The sequence below is a fragment of the Hevea brasiliensis genome, chromosome 9, assembly GCF_030052815.1.
Source record: "Hevea brasiliensis isolate MT/VB/25A 57/8 chromosome 9, ASM3005281v1, whole genome shotgun sequence".
Lineage (NCBI taxonomy): Eukaryota > Viridiplantae > Streptophyta > Magnoliopsida > Malpighiales > Euphorbiaceae > Hevea > Hevea brasiliensis.
In genome coordinates, this window is record NC_079501.1 from 24,302,125 (window position 1) to 24,315,768 (window position 13,644).

The window sequence follows — 13,644 nt, forward strand, 5'->3', positions numbered from 1 at the left end:
GAAGTTTGAGGGTGGTATGGAGTAGCTATCTTGTGCACTACACCATACTTCCTCATTAAGCTCTCAAATTGCTTATTACAAAAATGTGAACCACCATCACTAATTATAGCCCTTGGAGCTCCAAATCTACTCAAGATAAATTTCTTCAAAAATTTCACTACCACTCTAGCATCATTAGTTGGAGTTGCAATAGCTTCCACCCACTTTGACACATAGTCAACTCCAACTAGAATGTATTTATTACCAAATGAAGGAGGAAATGGCCCCATAAAATCTATTCCCCAGAAATCAAATAATTCTACTTCAAGAATACCATTTAGGGGCATTTGATCTCTTTTTGACAAGTTTCCACTCCTTTGACATTTATCACATTCCAACACAAATTTCTTCACATCCTTAAAAAGATTTGGCCAAAAGAAACCAGCTTGCAAAATTTTGCTAGCTGTTTTAGAGATTCCAAAATGTCCTCCATAATCAGAAGCATGGCAATGATGCATAATACTCTGTGTCTCCTCATCAGGAATACATCTTCTAATTAGACCATCACAACATCTCCTAAAGAGTAAAGGATCATCCCATCTATAAAATTTTACCTCATGCAAAAACTTTTTCTTTTATTGCCATGTCATTCCTAGAGGTAAAACTCCACAAGATAGATAATTCACAAAGTCTGCATACCAAGGTAGTTTAGCAACAAGAGAGAAAAGTTGTTCATCCAAGAAAAACTCATCAATAGGGATTTCATCCAATTCTTCATCATCCAATTTCAACCTACTAAGATTATCAGCAACTACATTTTCAGCTCCCTTCTTATCTCTAATCTCCAAGTCAAACTCTTATAGCATCAAAATCCACCTAATGAGCCTAGGTTTAGCCTCCTTTTTACGGAGCAAATACCTGATGGCTGCATGATTTGAAAATATAACCACCTTTGAGTCAATTATGTAAGGTCTGAACTTTTCCAATGCAAAGACAATTGCTAAAAATTCCTTTTCAGTTGTTGCATAATTTGTTTGAGCCTCATCCAGTGTTCTACTAGCATAATAAATAGCATAAGCCTTTTTGTCCTTTCTTTGACCAAGAACAGCTCCAATTGCATAGTTGCTAGCATCACACATAATTTCAAAAGGTAGGCTCCAATCAGGTGGTTGCATGATCGGTGCAGTGATAAGAGCTTGCTTCAACCTGTAAAAGGCATCCAAACACTCTTGGTCAAATATAAATGGTGTGTCATTACTTAACAAATTAGACAAAGGTTTGGCTATTTTAGAAAAATCCTTGATAAAGCGTCTGTAGAACCCGGCATGTCCTAGAAAACTTCGAATTCCCTTGACATTGGTAGGAGGAGCCATCTTCTCTATCACTTCAACTTTGGCTTTATCAACCTCTATTCCTGTGTTAGACACCAGATGTCCAAGCACTATCCCTTCTTGAACCATGAAATGACACTTTTCCCAGTTTAACACAAGGTCAGTATCTGCACATCGCTGCAAAACTTTAGAAAGGTTAGCCAAGCATATGTCAAATGAAGATCCATAAACAGAAAAATCATCCATAAAAACCTCCATTATATCTTCAATGAAATCTGAGAAGATTGCCATCATACACCTTTGAAAAGTGGCTGGTGCATTGCACAACCCAAATGGCATCCTCCTATAAGCAAAGGTTCCATATGGACAAGTGAAAGTGGTTTTCTCTTGATCATTTGGATGGATAGGGATTTGAAAAAAACCTGAGTATCCATCTAAATAGCAAAAATAAGAATGCCTAGCCAATCTTTCTAACATTTGATCAATGAAGGGAAGTGGAAAATGATCTTTTCTAGTGGCTATATTTAATTTTCTATAATCTATGCACATTCGCCAACTATTCACTGTTTTGGTGGGAATTAATTCATTATTTTCATTTTTGACAACTGTCATTCCACCCTTTTTTGGGACAACATGTACTGGGCTCACCCAAGTACTGTCTGAGATGGGATATATGATCCCTGCATCAAGCAACTTCAAAATTTCCTTTTTAACAACTTCTTTCATATTTGGGTTCAACCTTCTCTGATGTTCAATAGATGGCTTGCAATTTTCTTCAAAAATAATTCTGTGCATGCAAAAGTGTGGCCTTATTCCCTTAATGTCATATATGGTGTATCCTAAGACTTTCCTAAATTGCCTCAACACTCTTAACAACTTATCAACCTCTAAGGTACTCAAGTTTGCATTTACAATTACTGGATAAGTGTTATTAGTGCCAAGAAATTCATACCTGAGCTGAGAAGGAAGTTGCTTAAGTTCTACCTTAGGTGCATCTTCTTCCTTGAATGATGGTTGCTTAGATTCGACTTTTTCCTTTTGTGTGAGTTGAAAAACTGGAGCAGAAATGAATGGTGGACTTCCCTCTAGATGTTGAGCATATGCAGCCACATGAGGGTTGTCATAGTCTATGCCTTCTCCATGAACCAAATAATTTTCAAGTGGATCTTCTGGATATCTTTTTCTGAAGTGTTCTTCAACCAGCTCATCAATGATATCAACTCTTAAGCAAGTATCAGCTTCAGAATAATGCTTCTTCATAGTGTTATTAATATTGAAAACCAGTTGCTCTTCACCAACTTTAAGAGTCAATTTTTCTCCCTTAACATCAATTAATGCTCCTGCTGTAGCCAGGAAAGGCCTCCCCAAAATGATTGGAATATTAGAATCTTCCTCCATGTCCAAGATGACAAAATCAACAGGTATGTAGAACTTCCCAACCTTCAGAGGCACATTCTCCAAAATCCCTTCAGGATATTTAATTGATCTGTCAGCTAACTGAAGAGAAATGTGGGTTGGCTTAAGATCTCCCATGTTGAGCTTCTCATAAATAGAGAGGGGCATAAGGCTTACACTAGCCCCTAAATCACATAAAGCTTTTGTAGAACATGATTCCCCAATGTGGCATAGAATTGAAAAACTCCCTAGATCCTTGAGCTTTGGAGGAAGTTTCCTTTGGAGGATAGCACTGCATTCTTCTGTCAAAGCTACAGTTTCATGATCTTCAAGCTTCCTCTTGTTTGAGAGAATTTCTTTCAAGAATTTTGCATAAGAGGGCATTTGTGAAAGAGCATCAATAAAAGGCACATTTATGTATAGCTTCTTCAAAACCTCTAAAAACTTCTCGAATTGCTTATCAAGCTTGGCTTTTTGAAATCTTTGTGGAAAGGGAAGCTGTGGCTTATAAGGCTCTGGAGGTATGTATTTCTCTTCTTTCTCTTCAACCTCCTCTTTACCTTTTTCTGCACTCTCTTGTTTTTCACTCTCATCAGTTTTCTTCTCATTTTCTCTCTTCTCACTATTTTCACTTTTCTCATTTTTTTCACTCTTCTCATTATTTACAACTTTCCCACTTCTTAAAGTAATAGCTTGACACTGCTCTCTTGGGTTTTCTGGTTGACTTGCAAGTTTTCCAAAAGACTTGGTACTTGAGGAAGATGCTTGTTGCGCAATCTGATTTTCCAGCATTCTGTTATGTGTCTGCATCTGCTCTAGCCTTGCTTTCATCTCTCTCATCTCCTCATCATGCTTATTTTGGTTAGCAAGAATATGTTGTAATAAAGCTTCTGTGGTGGAACTTTGTTCTTGCTGTTTTGGTGGAGGGTTCATATTTTTTTGCTGAAAATTAGGCAATGATTGCCTATTTTGCTGATATGGAATTCCTTGTTACTGTTGTGGTTGAAAATTCTTATTTGAGACTTGACTTTGCTGATTTCCCCATGAAAAGTTGGGATGATTCCTCCAAGTTGGATTATAGGTTTGAGAGTAAGGATTCCCCATTTGTTTATTTCCATAATTACCAACATATGCAGCTTGCTCTCCATAGTCTACTCCACAGCTGGTAGTTCCCTCTGCATAAGCCACTTGTTGTGAACTTCCAGATGATGATGATGAACTAACCAACATACTTAAATCTTCCATCTTCTTAGCTAAAACATTTGTAAGTGCATCAAACTTTGCATTAATCATGTTGAACGGATCAAGATCATACATTCCAGCAGCTTGCCTCCTTTGAGTTGGAGCTGGTCCTCTTGGACTACTCTAAAGATGAGTATTCTTTGCAATTTTCTCCAATAGCTCATAAGCTTCATCTTCATGCTTCATAATAAATTCTCCTCCTGTTTGAGCATCAATAATTCCTCTAATTGCAGGAGTAACATTTGTGTAAAAATTCTGGTTTATCATCCATTTTGGAATAGCATGATGTGGGCATTGTCTCTCTAATTCCTTCCATCTCATCCATGACTCATAGAGAGTTTCATCTTCTCTTGGTCTAAAAGCTGTCATTTGATTCCTCAACTCTTGAGTTTTTCCAGGTGGAAAATATTGTGCAAGAAATGCGTCAGTGAGTTGCTCCCAATTTGTAATGGAGTTGTGAGGTAAAGAATCAAGCCAATCCAATGCTCTATCTTTCAAAGAGAACGGGAATAGCTTCAATCTTGCTGCATCATCAGACACTCCAGGTTGTTTTTGCATATCACAAATCATAGCAAACTTTTTTAGATGTGTGTGTGGATTTTCAGAAGGATGTCCCCCGAATTGGGAATTTTGAATCATTTGAAGAACCCCAAAATCCATCTTGTAGCTATTTGCATCAATCCTTGGTCTTGCTATGCTCTCTCTCAAATCATCAAAACGAGGAAAAGCATGATCCATCATACTTCCCCTAGGCACATTAGCATTTACAACCTCTTCACCTTGGGCTGCATTTTCATTGTTTCGATCATTTCCAGCATTATCACCAATTCTCATTCTTTCATCAGCCATGTCTGCTTCTAATTCAGTTTCTCTCAAAGCTTCTTTTCTTTTCCTAGTTTCTTTCTTGTTGGCTTTACAAAATTTCTCAATTTCAAGATTGAACAATAAGGATGTGTCACTTGTGCTTCTAGCTCTTCTCATAAAAGATTAAAAGTACTTGAAAAAGAACAAACAAACACAAAATGAAAAGATAACAAAAATAAAACTAAAAATAACTAAAATAATCAAGAATTCAATCTTAAACAAACAATTCCCCGGCAACGGTGCCAAAAACTTGATGTGGCCCAACCGCAAGTGCACGGGTCGTACAAGTAATATAGAAAAGATATCGTTCCCACGAGGAGTTGTGTTAATGATTGAATTTTTGATATAAAAAGTTGACTAAATTGAACTATTCTTGAAATTAAAGTAATAAACTGATGGGTATTTGAGTATGAAATCTATATGTGCAAAATTAATAATCTATCCAACAATGTATTAATTAAACTAAAATTGCATCAATTTGAAATAAGCAAGTTGAAATCTATATGGCAAAATTAAAATGGAAAGCAATTAAATTCGATTAAAAATTAACAATTATGAAAAGGCGATTCCGGAGTTCGGGATTTCATATTCGAGCTATTTTGGGATTTTTAAATTGGTTATCCAATCTCGTGGAACTTACGAATTTTAAGGAGATTAATTCTTAAATCCTTTGAATACCCTTTCGAGTGAGACAAAGAGTGCCTTAATCAAACTAATCCTACTTTCGTGGAGTTAGAATTAATTAAGACCCATTAAGTTCTTTAATTAATCTGTGAATCCTCTTAATCCTTAGTCTATTTCTAGATCTAAGTTAATTAAGTCCAATTCCTTGATTATCTATCACAAGGCCTTCTCCTTTTGGTGCCTCAACCATGGATTAAGAACATCACTTAATGGGATCCTACACTAAGCATGTCATTAAGCACATAAGAAATGAATAAAACTCATTAAGACCACAAAATATGGATTACCCAATCAAAATCCACAAAATATCTCAAATATTACAACCCTTACTCCAGAATCAAAGGTAAACTACTCACTACCCATAATGCTTACAAGATATATTGAGTTTAAACGGAAATAAAGCTTTAATCTAAGCTAAGAAACAAGAAACTAAGCACTAGAAATGTAAGGAAAGAAAGAAATATGCAAATCTTGGTTGAAAATAGTGTGGAAGGTGAAAGTGACTCTTCAAATTCTGCCTCTCCTCTTCCCTTTCTTTTCTGCTCCTTGTCTTCTCCTTTTTTTCTCCCCTTCTAAAATGGGAAATGGGACTATTTATAGCATTTCCTGACATGGAGCCCTAAAATGGTGTGTTTGAGGAGGGATTTTCTGAGGGAATCTTCTGCCAGCTCATTAATGAACTCTTTATGGGACTGCATAAGTGGACTGCATAAGTCATACAGTCCCTTATGCGATTTAATTGGTTTCTGGTTCACTTATGCGAAACTGCATGACTTGGTGCATAGGTTATGCACAATTCCGTGAAAGTACATAAGGGAGGCGTGAATGTGCATAAGCTATGCAGTCTCCTTATGCACATTTCGGCAGGTATTGGAACAGTTATTTTTCTCCTTATGCAGATCCACATAGCTTATACAGCAAGTTATGCACAATTTGGTCAATGCATATTTCAGCTTGAAAACTTGTTTTTGACATCTTTGGCTGTAGAAGTCACTCCTCAATGGCAAAATTTCTCTTCAGTCCTTCAAAAACACCATTTTTCCTACAAAACAAAGTAAAAATTACAAATTAATGCAAAATTGACAACTATGAAAAACTAACTAAATAACTAATGAAATTGGCTAAAAATGACTAATAATAAAATAAAATGGCTATGAAACTAGACCTAAATGACTATGCAAAATGTATGCATCATCAACTAATGAGAAGACTTTGTTTATAGAGGGCAAAGGATCCATGAGCATAATCTAGGATCTTACACCAGCAAATCTATCATTTAAACCCTTAAGAAACCAAATCACGTAATCAATTTTCCGATAATTAGCAAAAGTATCAATTGCACCACAAGAACATGGATTAGGGCATGAACATATAGGAAAAGGCCTAAAATTAATCAATTCATCCTAAAGAGTCTTTAATTCAGTGAAATACTCAGTAACTAATAAAATCACCTTGTTTAAAGGCATAGAGTTCTTCTTGCAGATTGAAATTTCTAAAAATATCTCATTGTGAAAATCTTTCTTTTACATCTTTCCATACATCAGAAGCCTTATCTAACCAGATAATAGTCTAAGCAATAGAAGGCGATAGGGATCTTGTGATCTATGAAAGTACCATTGTATTACACATTTCCCAAGTCTGAATACATCAAATCTATAGTTGCAGGAGCTAGTAATGTGCTATCGATAAATCTCATCTTATTCTTCGAAAGAAGTGTCATTTTCATGGCTCGAGCCCAAGAGTGACAATTCTTTCCTGTGAGAACAGGTAATACAAGTATAAGTGCTAGATTCTCATTAGGATGAAAAAAATAGGGGTTTGATGGATTCTGCAGGTAATCTTGATTTGCAACTTGAAGCGGTTGGTTAGTCATTGAAAAAACATAATGAAAACTGAAGAAATCTTAAAGAGGGCAAAATTTGAGAGAAAAGAAAGGAAATTGCTCTGACACTATATAATTTTTGTGAGAAAGTGAAAAAATGAAACTTGTATTGATCAGGAAACAATATTGTTCTTTATATATAGGAAATAGTTAGCTAAGCGACTAAAGGTTGAAAAAAGTTAAAACTAACTAATTAACTCCTTCTTTAACTGACTAACTAAATAAGTTACATAGTAAAAAAAAAAAACTCATCTATTCTCTTCTTGATTCTGTGTTAATATATGAAATGGAGCTTATATTAGATAAGCACTATACATAATTGTTAAAATATATAACATTAAATAATCTCATTCTATCAGCATGAATGCATTAATTTTTTAAGATTAGTTGAGCGTTCCAACTTAATATTTAAAAATTATAGTTTAATGATTAATATGAAAAAATTTATTATGTTCGGGGACTGAAAGGTAATTGAAAGATGAAACCAAAAGCTGAAACTAATACTCAGTAGTCACTACAGCATTGTTGCTTGTGGTGAGTTATTAGTTACGACTAGCATTTACCTGCGCATTTGCGCAGATATATGGATTTTACTTTTTAAAACTATTAATAAAATAAATAATAAAATTATAATATTTAAATTTTTAAAAAAATATTTTAAATGTAAACAAATTTAAATTTTAATAATATACCTAATAAATATTTGTAGAAACTCTTGTTTATCATTTCTATATACTTTTTACTATAACTTCAAGGTTTGATGACAGAAATTTATAATGATTTTAAATTTATATTATTTTTTTTACTATTAAAATTTAGTAGAATTATTTTTTAAGAGTAATTTTACATGTTATTCATTCATGAATATATATTTGTAGTTATGACTTTTTATATGCCATTGTTATATTCATTAATTATTTTTATTTTACTTGTCATTAATTTATTTATCTTTGCATCATAACTCAATTTTATATTGTGGTCTTATTTCATGACTTAGTTTTAAAATATTTATATAGATGTTATTTTAAGAATTAAGAAATCAAAAAGTTTATTAATGATAATAATATATGACCATAAATTAAATAGGACTAATATATATATATATATATTTGATACACTAAAATAAAATATTAATTAGTGATATTAATAAGATTAATAAACTTTATTTAATATACACGTATTAATAATTATTAATGATAAAAACTTTCTTTTTTATAATTATAATTCATAAATATAGATGTTTATTAATCTTATTTAAATTTTTATGTTAGGTACTAAGAAACTAAAAATCACATATCAATTAATGATAATAGTAAGAACAGTAAATTTCATATATATATATATTAATTGTTATTAATAATAAAAATACAAAAGGATTAAGAAATTAAAAAGTCAAATAAAGGTAAAATTGATAAATAATAATAATAAAAAAACTAATAGAGTGCGACCCTATTTTACATATGAAAATTTTCGTAAAATTAAAATAAATGGCCACCCTTGCAAATGACCAGGAAACTGATTAATTGTCACGTTAACAGTTGCCAAATAGGGATAATCATGTTTTAAAAAAAAAGTTTAATTAAATTCAAAGAAATAATAACCAGGTGGTGGCCGGGCCAAATGCTCTTCATCACGCAGTCGAGCAATAGGTTGTCAACACTGGAGAGCAAGCAATACATTATACTTGTACATTTTGCAGCTTTTTGTGTTGGTACGTGCTTTCTGGCGCAGCTTTCTTTCCCTTAGCTCCCTTAAACTCTACATTTTGTTATTCCCCTTTATCTCTGTAACTGCTACTCTAATTACACTATTTAGGCATAAACCTCCTTCATCCAATTCACTTTTCAACTTCCCACTACTTCTGTACTAATTAATAACCACCACCCTTGTTAGCTTTTCTTTAACTTCCTCGATATCTTCTCATCATTCAGCAAATTAACATGGCAAGATTAATTATCTTCTCGTTCTTCGTTTCTCTTGGCTTGCACATCAACTCATCATTTGCCACAACAAACTTCAATGTCTTAAGTTATGGAGCCAAACCAAATGGGGCAACCTATTCAACCAAGGCCTTCCTTGATGCATGGGCTGCAGCTTGTGGCTCTACAGGTTCAACCATGATTTATGTGCCTAAAGGAAGGTATTTGCTTGGCTCTATGGTCTTTAAAGGTGCCTGCAAAAGCCCTGATATCACCATTCGGATTGATGGGACGCTGGTGGCTCCAGGAGATTATCACATTCTGGGTCAAGCTGCCAACTGGCTTAGCTTCGAAGGAGTTGTTGGCATTTCCATTGTGGGTGGGGCACTTGATGCGAAGGGATCACCCTTGTGGGCTTGCAAAGCCAAAGGCAGCAACTGCCCTAATGGCGCTACGGTACTACAGCACAACCCTTTTCTTTATTTTGTAAATCTTATTATTGAATTCCAGCAGAATAGATTAATGGGTAGTGAGTTTTTCTTGCAGACACTAAGCTTTACCAATTCAAACAACATAAAGATCAATGGCTTATTGTCATTAAACAGCCAGATGTTTCACATCGTGATCAATGGTTGCCAAAATGTGAACGTTGAAGGGATTAAAGTGATAGCTGCTGGAGACAGCCCAAACACAGATGGTATTCATGTCCAATTATCCACCAATGTTGTTATCATGAACTCTTCGATTAAAACAGGAGATGACTGCATCTCCATTGGCCCTGGAACTAAAAACTTGTGGATTGAAGGAGTTAAATGCGGCCCTGGTCATGGCATTAGGTCAGATATTATATTCATGCATTCTTCATCTTCTATATAATTAATTAATTAATTAACTTGCAAATATATAATATACATTATTATATTATTTTCAGCATTGGAAGCTTAGCTAAGGACATGGAAGAAGAAGGGGTTCAAAATGTTACCGTCAGAAGAACAATCTTTGCAAACACTCAAAACGGATTTAGGATCAAGTCATGGGCTAGACCAAGCAATGGATTTGTCGAAAGAGTTCGATTCATGGGTGCAATTATGCATAATGTTCAAAATCCCATTGTCATTGATCAACATTACTGTCCTCACAATTTAAATTGCCCCAACAAGGTAAATATATAATTAAGAAATCCCATAAAATTCTTGAATAAACCACAAATGAATGCTGTGTTCTTTGTTAATTAATGAGTTGTATAATTCGTGTTATCAACAGGTATCAGGTGTAAAAATCAATGATGTAATATATCAAGGAATTAGAGGAACATCAGCGACGCCTGTTGCTATAAAATTTGATTGCAGCTCGAAAAATCCATGCAGTACGATCAGACTACAGAATGTAAATTTAACCTATTCAAATCAAGCAGCTCAATCTTCTTGTGCAAATGTGTTGGGGAAGACAATTGGCCTAGTTAAACCTGATGGTTGTTTGTAATCAGGAAAACCAAACTCTATATGTATTTTACATTAATCGCCATTGAAAAAGATGCACGAATAGATTATTCTTTATTTCTTTAATTGTAAGAAATATCAAATTTTAGAATTTTCGATGCAATTAATCCAAAGTGTTCTTTACCTAAAGTTATATTGACTGAATGTAAAAACAACTTCGACCTTAGACAAATTAAGATTATTTTATCCATATCTCAAATCTGCAGGTTGATTATTGATCGAATCTTGGATCGGCTAGGTCTCGAGGAGGGCGAGCAGGAAACTCAAATTTTAGCATGTTCTGGTCGGCTAATTTTGGTAGATCATGTTAGATGATGGCACTAAACTCCCAAATTGGCAAAAAAATACACAAAATAAACGTCAAGTCAACAACATAATTTGAGATGTTGCACGCAGACACTACCCAATGTCAAGTATAATGGAGAGAGACGAAGTCAACAACATAATTATACAAAATAAATTTTAATATTAACAATTAAAATATGAGTTATGCTTGCCGACTTTTCCTTTCTATATCTCTGAATTGTTTGAACAGAAGTCGCTTGACTGCCCATTGCTCAACTACCGAGGCACTTCTTCCTACATAATATGCAAGGCTAGAGACAATACGAAAAATGGTTCCTTTGGAAAATTTCCCAATGCGTCGCATAGCTCGTGCTTTCCTTATATTCCCTGGACTCTTACGTTCCAGGATGTCCATAGCTGTTAGACCTTGTGAGTTCTTAGAGTTTAAATCAACCTTTATTCTAGCAAGACGAGGGCAAACCATTCCAACAACAGGGAAAATGCTTGCAAATAGAGGAGATGCAGCCGCACCAACTAACAACCTAATCGCCTGCATAGTTAGCTGATGTGGCAAAATCCGCGAGTATACGGGTCATCTCAAATAATAAAGTGATAAATCAAGTATCGTTCCCACGAGGATTTGCTGTTTAATTACTAAACTATGAATGAAACGATTATTTGGGCTAATGATTAATGAATAAATGGTAAATGTAAATGAGCAAGGTAAATTGATTAATCTAATTGAAATGGGTAAAGAGCAAACAAATAAATTCTAATTCTAGTTCGCAATTAAACTAAAATTAACAATGGGTAATTTAAACGAAAGTCTAATTATGGTAAAAGTGATTCCAGAGTTGGGGGTTTATGCATAAATTAATTGGGATTTGTCTTGGGCACTCCAATTTTTTAGGGAAAAATAGAGTTTGAAGGAAATTGATTCTAAATCCCTTTGATATCTTTTTCAAGCAAATCAAAGTGTATTCTAAAATAACCAAACATACTTTCGTATGTATTTGATTACTTTAAAACCCATTAAGTTTTGTAACCAATAATTAATTCCTCTTAAAGTCCTAGTTTATTTCTAAATCTAGGTGATTTTAAGTTCCAATCCATGATTACCCATCAATGACTTTCACCTTTCGGTCCTTCAATCAAAGATTAACACAATACCTAATGGGTACCAACATTAGGCAAGTAAATCAAGCACACAAGGAAGGAATCAAAACTCATATTCATAAAAAATAAGGAAATACCCAGTCCAAATCCACAAATTAATCTAAGACATATTTCCCAACTCTGAAATCTAAAGAAATTACTCACTCATGATGGTATTTACAAGAAATATTGATGGAAAAGTAAAGGAAAACATGATAAGAGGACTAAAATAGAAAAACCCAGTTGGAAGAACCAAAGTCTCTGGTTTCTGGAGCTCCAAAACTGGTGCAGTAGCTCCTCCCCAAAAGAAAATGGCGTCTCCTCCCTTTTTCTCTATTCTATTTTTCTTTCCTTTTTTTTTTCTTTCTCTTCCCTTCCTCTTGTGGCAAAAATAAGGAAATGATGAATTTATATGGTCCCTAAAAGTTGCCCTAAAAGTAAATAAAAGACAAGGAGTGGATAGGAAATGAGGTGTAAAATTATCCAAGTCAGCAGCACTATTCACGTTCTGGGCATTCTGCTTAGGGTTCAGCTTAACCCTAAGTAGCTTCTTAGCAAATTTTAGCCTCTGGTCGCACTGTCTGCTTAAGGTTAAGCAGACCTTCAGCAAATCTCGGCAGACTTAGAGTAGAATGGACTTTTCTGCTCATGCTTGACTTGTGCTGCACCTTAAGTACTGCCGCTTTACCCTAAGCATGACCTTAAGCAAAGTCTCAAGCAAATTTCGGCTAGTTTGCTCTTTCAAGGCTTGATTTCTTCAACTTTCTCCATGCTTAAAGAACTTCAAATCTCTTCAAATTATTTCCTATTGCACTCATTGATCTTCGATTTTGCCACAAAATCCTATCAAAACAACAAAAATTACGAAAATCAAATATAAAGTATCTAAAATTAACAAATAAGATAAAATAAAGCTAAAAACATAAAATATACTAAAATATGAGGGCAAAATGGATGCAAAACTACCCTAAAATGCCTATATGAATTGAGTATAACAAATTCCCCAAACTCAAACCTTTGCTTGTCCTCAAGCAATTTAAAAACAATTAATGCAATTTGGGGTACCTTACCTTAAATTTATGAAAATTACTTATCCAAACTCTCAAGCTTACCTTTAGCCACCAACACACCATATACCCACTTTCAAGATGCAAAGAATTCAATCCTTACCAAAGTTATCACCACTTAGCCTTGGGTCAATTATCCATATCATTAAACCCAAACCAATCAATCACAAAGAATAATCATGCCTAAATAGACTATAGGGTAATCCACAAACTAAAGTGTCTCAAATAATGATGGAAGTAAATGAATGTATTAGTGATATCACAATCCCATAGGCAATTCTCCTATTCCAATCTCCACTAATGTAACAAAACACCATCAAAAGATCAAAAGGACTTTCAAGG

At 34.2% G+C, this 13,644-nt stretch overlaps 1 protein-coding gene and 1 non-coding gene across 3 annotated transcripts; both read left to right on the plus strand.

The window, feature by feature from the left end:
- The first annotated feature begins 491 nt into the window (after window positions 1-491).
- Window positions 492-10,778, plus strand: LOC110660834 (polygalacturonase-like). Of its 2 annotated transcripts, XM_058154168.1 has the most exons (5): window positions 492-505; window positions 9,326-9,752; window positions 9,843-10,132; window positions 10,228-10,456; window positions 10,560-10,778. In XM_058154168.1, exons 1-5 carry the CDS (start codon window positions 492-494, stop codon window positions 10,776-10,778), a joined length of 1,179 nt encoding a protein of 392 aa, XP_058010151.1. The 2 variants fall into 2 exon arrangements, with proteins under 2 accessions (XP_058010151.1, XP_021674959.2); XM_021819267.2 differs by lacking the exon at window positions 492-505 and having other exon boundaries at window positions 9,318-9,752.
- LOC131183511 (small nucleolar RNA R71) lies at window positions 4,225-4,332 on the plus strand. The gene has a single exon (XR_009151562.1). It is a non-coding gene; the product is annotated as a small nucleolar RNA R71 (small nucleolar RNA).
- Window positions 10,779-13,644: the final 2,866 nt, after the last annotated feature.

What these genes read in the sequence shown, in the direction of transcription:
- LOC110660834 (XM_058154168.1), top strand. An exon ending in ACTGCCCTAATGGCGCTACG is followed by an intron (nt 9,753 to 9,842) that starts GTACTACAGCAC and finishes TTTTTCTTGCAG; the next exon opens with ACACTAAGCTTTACCAATTC. An exon ending in GGCCCTGGTCATGGCATTAG is followed by an intron (nt 10,133 to 10,227) that starts GTCAGATATTAT and finishes TATTATTTTCAG; the next exon opens with CATTGGAAGCTTAGCTAAGG.